General features: G+C 43.6%; 1 protein-coding gene across 14 annotated transcripts in view; it reads right to left on the reverse strand.

Annotated features, from left to right (window-relative positions):
- Window positions 1-2,724: 2,724 nt before the first annotated feature.
- The window catches only part of SETD5 (SET domain containing 5), a 79,042-nt gene continuing 69,445 nt past the window's right edge, over window positions 2,725-12,321 (reverse strand). For all 14 annotated transcript variants that reach the window (XM_028101628.2, XM_028101634.2, XM_088027469.1 and 11 more), the window contains 5 exons: window positions 10,252-10,722; window positions 7,270-7,568; window positions 6,282-6,415; window positions 5,648-5,736; window positions 2,725-5,275 (listed from right to left, as the gene is read on the reverse strand). In XM_028101628.2, the coding sequence (XP_027957429.1) occupies window positions 4,667-5,275; window positions 5,648-5,736; window positions 6,282-6,415; window positions 7,270-7,568; window positions 10,252-10,722 (1,602 nt within the window). In that variant the 3' untranslated portion in view covers window positions 2,725-4,666. The remainder of the gene's footprint in view (window positions 5,276-5,647; window positions 5,737-6,281; window positions 6,416-7,269; window positions 7,569-10,251; window positions 10,723-12,321) is intronic.

Below are 12,321 nucleotides of genomic sequence, written 5' to 3' on the forward strand. Positions count from 1 at the left end.
CACCATCAAACTGATGCCAAAAGGTCAGACTGCTGTTTTTAAGATGGGAAGGGGTATGATATACTTCTTCAGCTACTTAAGTGATTAGTTGTGGTCAGTTTCACAGAATCTCTAGTTGTCTATATTTGTTTCCTGGAAAAATTGTAAAATTTCCAAGGCTGTCCAGTCTGCCATTCAGAAGAGAGAAATCTTGGACAAGCTGTATCTTCTGAAATTCATTAAAAAACCCCTGTAAAATGGGAGTGACACCTATCTTACACATTAAGCATGAATGAGATAGAATGACATGAATAGAAGAGCCTGGTAAACTGTAAAGTCAAAGATAGAAGGTGCAGTAGCATACTTCTTTAGTCCTGTTTGCCTTCCTCTACTTATACCATATAAAAAGTGTGGCACCTAACAATATAAAGTACCTGATAACATAGGTAGTTGGCTGTCTTACTCACCTTCATATTCCTTGTACCTTACATGTAGCCTGACACATAGTAGGTATTCAGTAAGCAATTAAAGAACAGAACCTTCAATTCTGGCAAAAATCAGATGGGCTTATTCATTATCAGAAGCTCTTCAGTACAGCTGAAACACTGAAATAGGCCTCAATTGCTCATCTTTACATGTATCTTTAAAAAGCATCTGACTTGCTTTTATCACAGAATTATGAGACCAAATAAGGCACTGTTTATGAAAATGCTTTCTAACAAGGACCAGGCACCTACTGACTCCAGGCAGAATTCAGCTGTGGCTGGTGGAAGGTTATCTAGGTATTCCAGTTTAGAAAAGGATCTTCTAAGAAAAAAAAATTTTAAGGAAAGAAGCTTTTATTTTTTTAAAGACTTTGACAGTGAGAGAGAGAGCACGAGCGAGAGAGAGCATGAGCAAGGAGGAAAGACAGAGGGAGAGGGAGAAACAGGCTATCCACCAAGCAGGGAGCCTGATGCGGGCGGGGCTCAATCCCAGGACCCTGGGATCAGGACCTGAGCTGAAGGCAGACGCTTAACCAACTGAGCCACCCAGGCGCCCCAGAAAAAACAATTTTTATTATGTCATCAACTAGTAACTTTCTAAGCTCCTTAAAGAAATGGACAGCATCTTCTCCATCTTTGAATCCCTCATGTGCTTATTAGCAAAATGCAGTCTATCATAGCCCTCAGTATTTGTCAAACAAATGTTAGCACAAAATACTGCCATACCAATCCATCAGCAAGCACTGCTGTTTACTTGCAAAATGTATCCTGATTCAAACCATTTCACCTTATCCCTGTTTTGTTACCATCTTAGCAGAAGCCGCCATTGTATTGCCCCCTACTTGAGTAACTGCTATAGGTTCCCAACTGGTTTCCTGGCTTCTATTCATCTCTCCCAGGAGAAAAACAGTAATTTTTAAACACTAACTGACCAACAACAAACGATAAACTAGACCATGTCACTTCTGTGCCTAAAATCCTGCAGTGACTTTCCCACTGTATATTTTTGTAAGTATTTATTTGAGAGGGAGCACCAGCAGGGGGAGGGACAGAGAGAGAGGCAGACTCCCTACTGAGCAGGGAGTTGGCCTACGATGAGGGGCTGGGGCTCGATCCCAGGACTCTGGGATCATGACTTGAGCCGAAGGCAGATGTTTAACTGACTGAGCCACCCAGGCTCCCCTCCCACTGTATTTAGAATCCACATTCTTTAAACTAAACCCAAAAGGCTCTGTATCAGGAATAGCAAACTACAGCCTGCAGGCTGTATCTGACTTGCCACATGTTTTTGTGAATATAATTTAATTGGAGCACAGGCAAGTAGGGCCTGTGGCTGTTTCTGTATCACAAGACAGAGCTGAGCAGTTGTGACAGAGACCATATGGCTTGTGAAGCCTAAATACTATTTGGCCCTTTACAGAAAACACTTTTGTTGACCCCTGCTCTACATGATCTGACGCCCTACCTTCCTGGGTATTGGCTACCCCCTATCTCTGTCCTGGTCATTCACTATATCAAGTCTATTCCTGCACCTGCTCTTCTAATTCCCTGCAATTATCTTTATTTGAGGTCTCTGCTTAAATGTCAACTCCTCAGAGACCTGTCCTGATCAACCAATCTGAAGTGTCCCTTCAACCTCCTTAGTTACGTCTCTACTATGAAACAGTAACATGGTAATGACGATTTGAAATCACTGACTGGTTTAGTTCTCACCCCACTCTAGAACATAAGCTCCATGAAACCTTATTTGCCTATCTCCATCTTCAAATTTTAATCAGCATAAGCCCACCACCAAAAACAAATGCCTGGTAGTTTTTGAGTGGGAAAGAAGAGGGCCAATAAATAGCTGCTGAATGAATGAGGCCAAGGTCAGGAACTCCAGTCCTGTTCAAATCAGTATGTAACGTTTAGTTTCACTGTTGCTGAATGGCCTTGATACTGACCTGACTTGAATCATAAAAGGCTAAAGGACGATCAGTCCATATTCCTGGTCCATTATGCGCAAAACAACCCCACCAAGAGCATATGCCTCTTCAGGTAAGGGTAGCAGTAGGAAAACCAGGCAAGGCAACGTCAGAGAATTGGACAAAGAAGTTCTCAACTTTATGATTATTATGGTTAAGAATTTTATTATCAAAATTATTACATCTCTTGTGAAAGTTCAAATGTTACAGCAAGGTGTAAACACTCCACTTGAGAAAGAAGTGATACTTCTTCCCTTCCAAGAGTTCCCCCCACCCCCCGCCCCCACCCCCCCCAGAGGTCTGGTCTTGACAGCACCCTGCCCACACAGAGTGGCTGGGGTCTCTGCACGTGCCAGGCAGGGTGAGGGCCGCCTGCCCGCTGGCCTCTCCCCCTGGCTAAAGCCAAGGGGAGAATGCAAACCCCAGCCCAAATGGAGAGACATTTACATACGTTTTATATAATATACAAAGAAACCAGCATCCCAGGCAACATGATTTCCACTCCCAACGCTCTCCCAGACTGATGGGTTTGTGGGGGAAACAACAAAAAGAAAAGTATTGTGCTGAGGTTTCAGCATTAAAACAAAACAAAACAAAAAAAATCTCCCCTCATTTGAGCAAACACCTGATTTCAATTTTGAAAAAGTGAAATTTTGTAACAGTCACACACAAAGAGAGAAGACTGTGCATATGATAGTTGTAGGAGAGGGTAGAAAAGAAGGGGATGCAAGAGGCTGGAGAAAAAAAGAAGAAAACAAATTGGAAGGAAGGAGGGAGACTCACAGTATTATCTTGTCCAAAAGAAAAGAAGTAAGGTCCACTGCAGCACCAGGGATTACACCTGTCATATATTTGCTACCCCTACCATGGTTATAACTGAATACAAAATTAGATAAATAAAAACACGCCAGATATTACAGTAAACAAGTGAAAGAAATAAGCTGGCAACCGTATGGAATTTAAAAAGATTGTGTACCCCACCTGGGCAGGCTCCAGGGCTCCTCCAGGGGTGTACAACAGGCACAATGCACTGATGGGGAGAAGCCAGTCTGCTCGAGTCTCTCATCCAGAACAGTGTTAGGTGTGTGGGTGGCTTTTTAACTCTCTCACCTGGGCCACTCTCAAATAAGCATCCCCCAAAGAAATGTGGGACATGCCCACACACAATCACAGTCCTGTCGGTGCCACTCCACAAATGTATCTTTCCACTCTTACCCTGCAGTCACAAGTGCGTGCTCCCTAATCATGGAGGTGGTCCTATTCATGGGATCATCAACTCCTGATTAACTGGGAGTAGAAAAAATAAAATTCAAAGAATTCCCAAAACACTTGGGATCCTTGCTAATCAAATTTATTGCCAACAGCTGATAAGTAGCAATGCAATTGGCCCATCTCACTTATTTCTCTTTTCTTTGCCTACTTCCTTTCTGGGTTACTGAGCTGTGAGACAGCTTGGGGAGGGGAGGAGGGTGGGAACAGCTGGGGGCTCAGACAATCTACTATGATCATCTGCTCCTGAATCCCAAGAGTTGACCAGGAGCTCTTCTTCAGAGAGCCAGGCACCCCTCAGCCAGAGCACATTCCAAGTTTTGCCATCCCTGCCTATTTCTCAGTGATTTTAAGACAAAGGTAGGGAGTATTCTTGGTGGACACATCTCGGCCAGGTACCTGCTTTGGGAATAGTTGTCACAGGGCAAACATTTCCATACCTACCTTTCTTAAGTGCATAAAAACCCTAATACTACTCTGATGGCTTGGGGCTCTGAGATTGGCTCTTCTGACTTTTTTTCCTCTGAAAAGAAAACTTCTTTTTTGGGGGGGGGAGGGTGTGTGTGTGTGTGTGTGTTGTGTGTGTGTGTGTGTGTGTGTGTGTGTGTGTAAAAAGATGTCCCCACTGCACAAGTGACTACAGGCTACAGGCAAGGACAGGAGACAGAGGCTTCAACACGACTCATTGCACTTAGAACCGTTACTAACCGGAACACCATTTGCTTGTCAACAATGTACCCTTAACAGCAGGGAGAAACTTCTTTATAGTCTCTGCTTCAGACAAGATTTACATCTTTCTCCAAGGCCAGAGCCAGTCGCGACCACAAGTCTCGTTTCTTGTCGACCAGACCCAGTCCTCTGGCACCTTGTACCCTCTTCCCCAGCAATATGCTCGGCCTAGGTTCCAGAGGCAGCTGGAAGGAAGCAGCTATGGGCTCATTCAGTTCTGTTTGCCCAAATCCAGAAGCCCTAGGAAAGTCCTGTCTGAGTCTTGACTCCTGACCCTTGCAGCGGCTGGAGTCGGTACTGGTGTACACCCCCACTCCCACGGTGTGGGTAGTGCTGTGAATTGGAAACCGCAGATACCCTGGAGGCCTGGTAGGCAGCAGACTGCCCAGCACTGGGCAGACTGATAGTCCGTAAGTCTGATGGCAATGACGACCTAGAGTTCTGAGGGAAGGAGGTGGAACTCAGAGTTCCTGTGCTGGACTGGGAGACCGAGTCTGAGGTTGGCGAGTCTGAGGGGCCCTGTGGGGTAGGGCTAGCAGCACTAGAAGGGCAGCTCCTCCTTGGAAGATTGCTGCCAGTGCTGTTTCCAGAATGTGGCTGGCTGCTATAATACCCTGGTGTCCCCGTAAATGGGGCCAACGAGTCTGTGGATACAGGGTGGGCGGGGCTGGAATAGGACGTAGAAGAGAGGGAAGATTCTGAAGAACCGTGAGAGGGGGGATTTCCAGGTCTCAGTGCAGTAGTTCGATAACTGTATCCTGGAGATTGGGTGGGATGTCCTCTAAAGGGGGAGGAACTCTGCTGAAGGAGGCTTTGTGATTCTGTCCGTGGACTATCACACTGCAGGAGCTAGAAAGAGTCGGGAGGAAAAGCATAAGGAGGTGAAAAAGTCCCTATTTAAGCCATTTAGGCTTGTGAATATTTAAAATACCCTACTTTTTCTTCTTCTTCTTCTTCTCCTCCTTCTTCATCTTCTTCATCTTCTTAACCATTTGTTCTTTTTAGGATACCAAAGACAGTAAAATGGCTGTCTCTGATCACTTTATTTATTTTTCTGGCATGATTTATTACCTGAAGGTGAGCAGATGATGACTTATTTCCAAGGCTGCTGAAACTATATGCAAAGGCGGCATCTCAACTGCAAAGGATGGCCAGGATCACAAAATATTTGGAACCCAGAATATACTCCTATGCCCAGAGATGAGCAATTTCTCGTCTCACCTGGTAGCTGTATCTGGAAGGGCTGTAAACGGCTGCTCCTTTAGAGAGTGCTGAGCTCAGTGTCTCTGGGCCTTCTCCATCTGCAGGGTCTGAAAATAATACAAAATCAACTTGGCTTCCTAGAATAAGTGAGAAATAGCCATTGTTCATTCAAATCACCAATGCTATCACCAACCCACACTGCTTTCTTTCTGGCAAATCAGGTGAGTGCAGCATGCCAGAGGGGGCAAATGGAGTGGTTAATTATGGGCGATGTTTTAAATGCCTGTCTGATTCCTGTCTCATTCTCTTTATCCTTCATCAAAATGGATTTCCAGGCCTTTGCAGAGAAGAGTTACGGAAGGTATCTCTTGGGAAAAATGGAGAGAGAGGGAGAGGGGGACAGAGAGGTGGAGAGAGAGAAAGGGAGAGAGGGACAGAGAGAGAAAGAAAGAGAACACTTAATGGATGCAAGATCTTAAGAATGCTGTAGCCCAGAAGAGTGGAAGCAAGACTGACCTGGAATCTTCCCTCCAGTGGAGCCTAACTACGTAAGAAACTCACTTACCTCAGTCCAGCATTTGGTGAGCACTTAGTATAGAGCCTGGCTCGTGTGTCCCTAAACCTGGCTGGCAGCAGAAGGCCATGGGCTCACCTGAGTCTTTTTCTGTGATGTTACTCTCCCACGTGGGAGAAGGCTCCCCTTTTTGGGCCACCCTCACACTGCTTCGGAGGACCTTGGGGATGCTCCCTCCTTCTCGGAGTCGTTCCACTGACGTGGGAACCATCCTGTAAAAGGAACAGGGTGCAAGTTTATGCCACAAGACTTCAGAGTCAAGAGTCTGGAACAAACAAAGCTCTGACAAAGGCTGTACAATGCATTCTCTTACAACATCCTTTTAGACATTATTTTCTTCAGGACCAATTTTAAACAAGGTATTTTCTCTTGCCTTAAACTATAGAAAAGAGGAATTTAAGGATGTCTGCATTTAACCCCTATTGTGAAATGCTATATTTTTCTCTTCTGTCAAGTCAGGTGCCTGGCACATAGTAGTAACTTAATAAATGCTCTATAGATTAATAAACATCACTCATTTGAATCAGGTCTCTTCTTTCCCAGACTTCACTGCTTTAGTTCAAGATCTCTCATTTGATGCTCAATACTTGCTACGATTTATTATTTATTTACTTATAGTGTTACTTATCTACTGGTGGTCTCCCCTAAACCAGACAAGTCCTTTCAGAATATGTCTTATCTTTCGTATATGCTAGCTGCGTGCACCTGAGACTTCTGTTGTAATTTAAGTGGAACTGATCTCAACGCCTGACTTACCTTTCATACGAAATGAAAAAAAGAAGAGGCAGTGTTAGTGCCCAGCAAATAAAATAGCTCATCTGTGTCCACAACTATATGGCGTCCAAAGGGCTGTTCTGCAGGTTCGGTGGCAATTCTTTGCTTCTGTAAAGCTGAGGGGGTTGGGGGAGGGGTCATGGCTGATACTATTAAATCAGCTGCACAGCATGGATGGCACTGTTGGCTGCCTTTCTAAGTGTTCCCATACATTTTAGGTAAAACTGGGAATGATTCTAGATGTATACTTCCCTCTTGAATTTAATTATTTCAGCATCAAACATAAACTTACCACCTACTGCTGATATTCTCTTGAGGTCTGCAGTGAGATGAAGTGCCTCTGGAATCTGATGGGCTTACCGCCTCCATATGGGACATAGAGGAATGAGATGGGGAGAATTTTTTGTGAGGGGAAGATGGAGTTCGGGTTGAGGATCCCTGTACACCATGGGCACCAGTGTCAGAAAGTGAGTTGCTGCTGCCTTGCCCAGCTCCTGCAGACTTGCTTTTGCTTTGTGCAGAGTCACCTCCCCCACCAGCAGAATTCTCCTTGGCTTCTTGTTTCCGTTTTCGGTACTCCAGCAGGGATACCTGGGAGGGAAACAAGAAGCAGAACTCTCGCTACACATCATCAGTGGATCACTAACAATGAGAAAGAAGACGGAACCCTCATAAACTGCTAGCCTGCCATGCAAAGAAAGCAGGCACCAACACTAGCAACCCTTCCTTGAGATGTGAGAGATCTGAGCTCAGCTACATACTTAAATCAGTCAGAAATTGGTAAGGAGAAGAAAATATGCTAGGAGATGACATCGTTGAAGAACAGTGTTCACCAGCAGACCTCAATCTTTTTTGTACCTTCAGAAAACTGAGATCACAGTGACCAAGTAACAGAAGCGTGCTACCAGCAGTCTGCTACAGTGGTAACACCTAGAAAAGGGAAAGGGGAGTTGGGAGCTGTGTAGTTTGAAAAGGCCTTCCAGGTGATCTAACAGCTCTTTCCCAATCCCTAAGAATCCCCCGAGTCAGTTGTTTAAAAAAAAAAAAAAAAAAGAGAGAGGGAGACAGGCAAGAAAAAAACAAAAGAAAAAGCCAATGCTTCAGGGCTCTTAGACGCGTTCAATTTTTCAAGATACATTCAGGGATTTATTACTGCTTCTGTCTTACAGACAGGAAAACTAGTGTAAAAAGAGAAAAGAATGATTTGCAGTTTATATTGCAGCAAGCTAGTTTAGGAAATGTACACTTGGAAACTTTTCCCCAACTCTGCCTCATTCTCTCTTGATTGCCTAAACAGAGCCCTCCCCCCTGGCCTGCCCAGTGTACCTCCTCTTTGCTGGTACAGCACACTGCCTACACTGGCTGTCAACCTGTTACAATGTCTTGATTTTTCCTCCACTAAACTGTATGTTCTACCAGGGCAAAGACCAAATTTTTCTGGCTTTTCATCTTTAAAATCCAGCACAGAACCTGACCGACAGCAGGTGCTCAACAATTCTCAAATAACAAATCATGATTTCAATCACTGTTGTACATAATAAATGAAACGAGAAATCCAAAGACATTTTAATTTTTGCTCCTGATGGTCAATGCTGTTCATACAACAGTCTTCTAAACCCACTGCTATCTTATTCCAAATTATCTGCCAGTGTTTCTGCCTTCTATTCCCTCAGGGCTCTCATTTTTCTGTTCAAATGTAAAATATAACCAAAATGTAAAGTAGTACCATCTTATGTAAGCATTTTCCATACGCAATCTTGGAAGAGAATTCATAATAATAAATTCTGGTAATGTATTTCATTGAAATGCAAATATCAAAAGTCACTAGGCTACATTTCAACGAGACTACTACAGATATCCTGCAATTGTGTGAGACTGTCACACACAAACATTTAACATCTCTAGCCCTGCACAGTAAATGGAAGTTGCCGTGGCAACCCAAAATACTCCCATGCATTTTCAAATGCCCCTAGTTGAAACCCACTGACATAAAAAGCACATTTTGGGCTTTGTAATTTCTTGAACAGGCATTACTTACAAGTTAAGTCCCAACCTGTGCCCAGCAATCTATGGCCTGGCCCTGTTCCAACCATCTCTTTCCATACTCTCCCCTCCTGATTCTCCCCACCTTTCACCAGATACTACAGCACCATTCAACTGTTTGCAACCACAGTGCATCCCTGCTGCCCACTCAATGGAGTGTCACACAGCTAAGAGTTCCACTCTCTCTTCCATAACATCCTTACCCTTGTTTGTTGGCAGACTGCTTCCTACTTACCATATGAGATCAGCTAAATCAGTGAGTGACCTGTCATCTCTCACTCCACCATCTCTCAAACTACCTAGGAGCCTCTTGTTTGTTCTCAATGTACCCTCCACATATATGACTAGGCCAGGTTGTGGCTAAGGTGTTCTTACTATATCTGAAGAACTCCTCTGGAGCATCCACTGCCACTGTAATTAATTGCTTATTAATACAATTATCTGCTTACCTCAGTCTCACTTGCTTTAAGCTCCATTAGGGCAGAACTTAGGAAGCAATATATAGCACAGTGGCAGTAAGAGCATGAAATCTGGAATCAGACAGACCTGGGCACTTTCCTGGCTCTTCCATTTACTAGCTATGTGACCATGGCAAGTCACTCAACTTGACTTAATTTCTTCACCTGCAAAATGGGAAATTACCCATCTTACAGGATCACTGTGAGGATATAATGCTAAGAAAATGCTTAACACATGGGAAGTGCTAAATAATACAAGTAATTAGCATTATTCTTTTTCAATGTTCTATCCTTTGATTGCATAGCATGTGTACAGCACATACATGGCAGGCATTTAAATTTGCTGAATATTTGTAACATTTAAATTGTATTAAAACAGTCTTGTCTAAAACAAAACAAAACAAAACAAAACAAAACAGCGGCACCTGGGTGGCTCAGTTGGTTAAGTGTCTGCCTTTGGCTCAGGTCATGATCCCAGAGTCCTAGGATTGAGCCCTGCGTCTGGCTCCCTCCTCAGTTGGGAGTCTGCTTCTCCCTCTCCCTCTGTCCCTCCCCTTGCTCATGCCCTCCCCCCGACCCCGTCTCTCAAATAAATAAAATCTTTAAAACAAAACAGTCTTGGCTTTCACAGGACATGGCAGAGATCACGTCTTATGTCTGTTTTCCTCACACAGAAAATGGTGCTGGACACATGGTGGTTAACTCAAATATCTACTGACTTGCTTCAAATATTATTATTCTTCAGAAGGGCCTATATAAGGTAGAACACTTACCTTTTTCCTCTGCGGTGGGTTCTGGGGGGCAGATGGGACTCCTTCACAAGCCCTTTCACCACCAGGTGACATGGATCCACGAGAGAGGTCTTTCATAAAACCATGTTCATATCTGCTGGGAAACCCTTCTGCAGGGGAACAATATCCCCCGTCCAAATGTAAAGGCTTCCTATCCCCTACTAGGGGAGACCCTCGATATAATCCATCTGCTCGAGGCATAGCGTTCAATGGGGAGTAGGCGTACATTAAGTTAAACTCTGTCCGAAATGCCTGGTCCGAGTTCCTTGCAAGGGTCTGATGTCCATCTCCACTCCTGCTTGGAAAGCCAGTCTCAGAGGGGGGCCCGACAGAGGGATGAGGAGCCAGGTCAGAAGGACCTGAGTTGATCAGGGAAGGTCTGTCAGCACAGCTGTTAGTGTTGGAGTCAAGGTAGCCTACTTTTGTCAAGTCCAGGTCTTTCCGGTGACAAAGCTGAAAGAATAAAAATCAACAGAGACATGGAGAAGGAGGTGGGGGAAGGAAAAAGTCAAAGGGCAGAAAGGAAGGGAAATGAGAGGGGCACAGGTGAGAGGTAAGAGGGATGGGGTAAGAAGGATGGAAATACCAGAAAGAAAGCCATTAACATCGGTAAAAGTCCCATGGAGCAACAGTATATACAGGCCAGACTGCTACAGAATGCTGGCCTTTCACAAACTGCTTTAAAGTTTTCTGGATGAGAAGCCTGGGAAAATCAGAATTAAGCAATTGGCCAAATGTGACTATTTTGCCTGCTTAGCCTTTCATCAGGTTTGCTGAGTCACCTTGTATGACATTAAGGGACTGGAAGTATAATCAGGGATTTACCTGAGCCCCATGTATGCTACAGAGGTGAGACTGGTGTCTTAAGATAACTGGCTTCTGGTGTTATTCATTTGTATTTAATACTGATGGAAGGTGGGAGGAGGGAAAAAGGGAAAGAAAGTAGTAAGTAGAAAGTTAAGTATTTAAGTTACTGGTTTAGTAAAGGAGAATGGTATTAGTTAAAGACATCAACCAACCAGTTCTTTACTCACTTTCACTATTAAGTATATGTGCTTCTCATAAAACTTTCTGGCCACTCAATTCTTTATCCTCTGATGTATGTCCACATACCTCAAGACCACTAATGCCCATCACTGCTTTCGAAATGCTGAATTGTATCAAAAATAAACCATATCTACTCTTTGGTTATTATTACCTCCCAACACCAAGATTTTCCACCACTAGGTCAACTATTACTGACTCTCTAGAAAGAATGGTACCAAAATTCCAGATGTCACACCATGATTTCCTTACAAGAGTAAAAAAACACCCAGTAAACCTCTAGTACACTAGAATACAACCTTTTTCGTTTCACCTTGATCTATAAAATACTGATTCAGAGTTTTATCAACTATCACTAAGTTTAGCACTAATTTTTTAACTGGAAAGGGGTACAGTTAACAGTTCATTTAATTTCTGAAAGGTTATGAGAGACTACACCTTTCTCTTCAAGAGGAAAAAGTCTCCATGTGGATTCACAGAGTTAATCATTACTACATTTGTCCAAATTTTTTAACAGTTAAGAAACTCTAGCACTAAAATCTGAATTTAACATCTCCACAGTAGTAGGGTGCCTGAGAAAAACACTCAATTGGACATCCTAAGAGATACCACTTGTATGCCACCACATCTCCACTACTACAGAAGGCAGGCCTGTGTCTTAGAAGTCATGGGCTGACTTAGTTTCCTTGTATACCCAGTAAGGAGCTACAAAGAAAACGGAGAAAGCAGAGAGGCAGGACTCTCCCTCTTCTAAACAAGCTGTTCAATCTATCAACCAAAGCCCCAAACATCCAGTTAAAACAGAGCTGTCAGATTAACCCTGAAACAAGACCTAAATCACTGCCTAACTTTTCCAGTATAAACTGATCCTTTCTCAGCCCAAGATCATAAATATCAAAAGATAGCTCCTACCAACTTTTGATTTCAGTTTTCCTTATTTAACAAACACACCTTAGTTGTTACTTTACCAAGGCTCCCACATCTTCAGCTTGCTTTAAACTTGACTTC

The sequence above is a fragment of the Eumetopias jubatus genome, unplaced genomic scaffold, assembly GCF_037043125.1.
Source record: "Eumetopias jubatus isolate StellerSeaLion01/CBP00866 unplaced genomic scaffold, mEumJub1_p1.0 scaffold_1, whole genome shotgun sequence".
In the NCBI taxonomy this organism is placed as follows: Eukaryota; Metazoa; Chordata; class Mammalia; order Carnivora; family Otariidae; genus Eumetopias; species Eumetopias jubatus.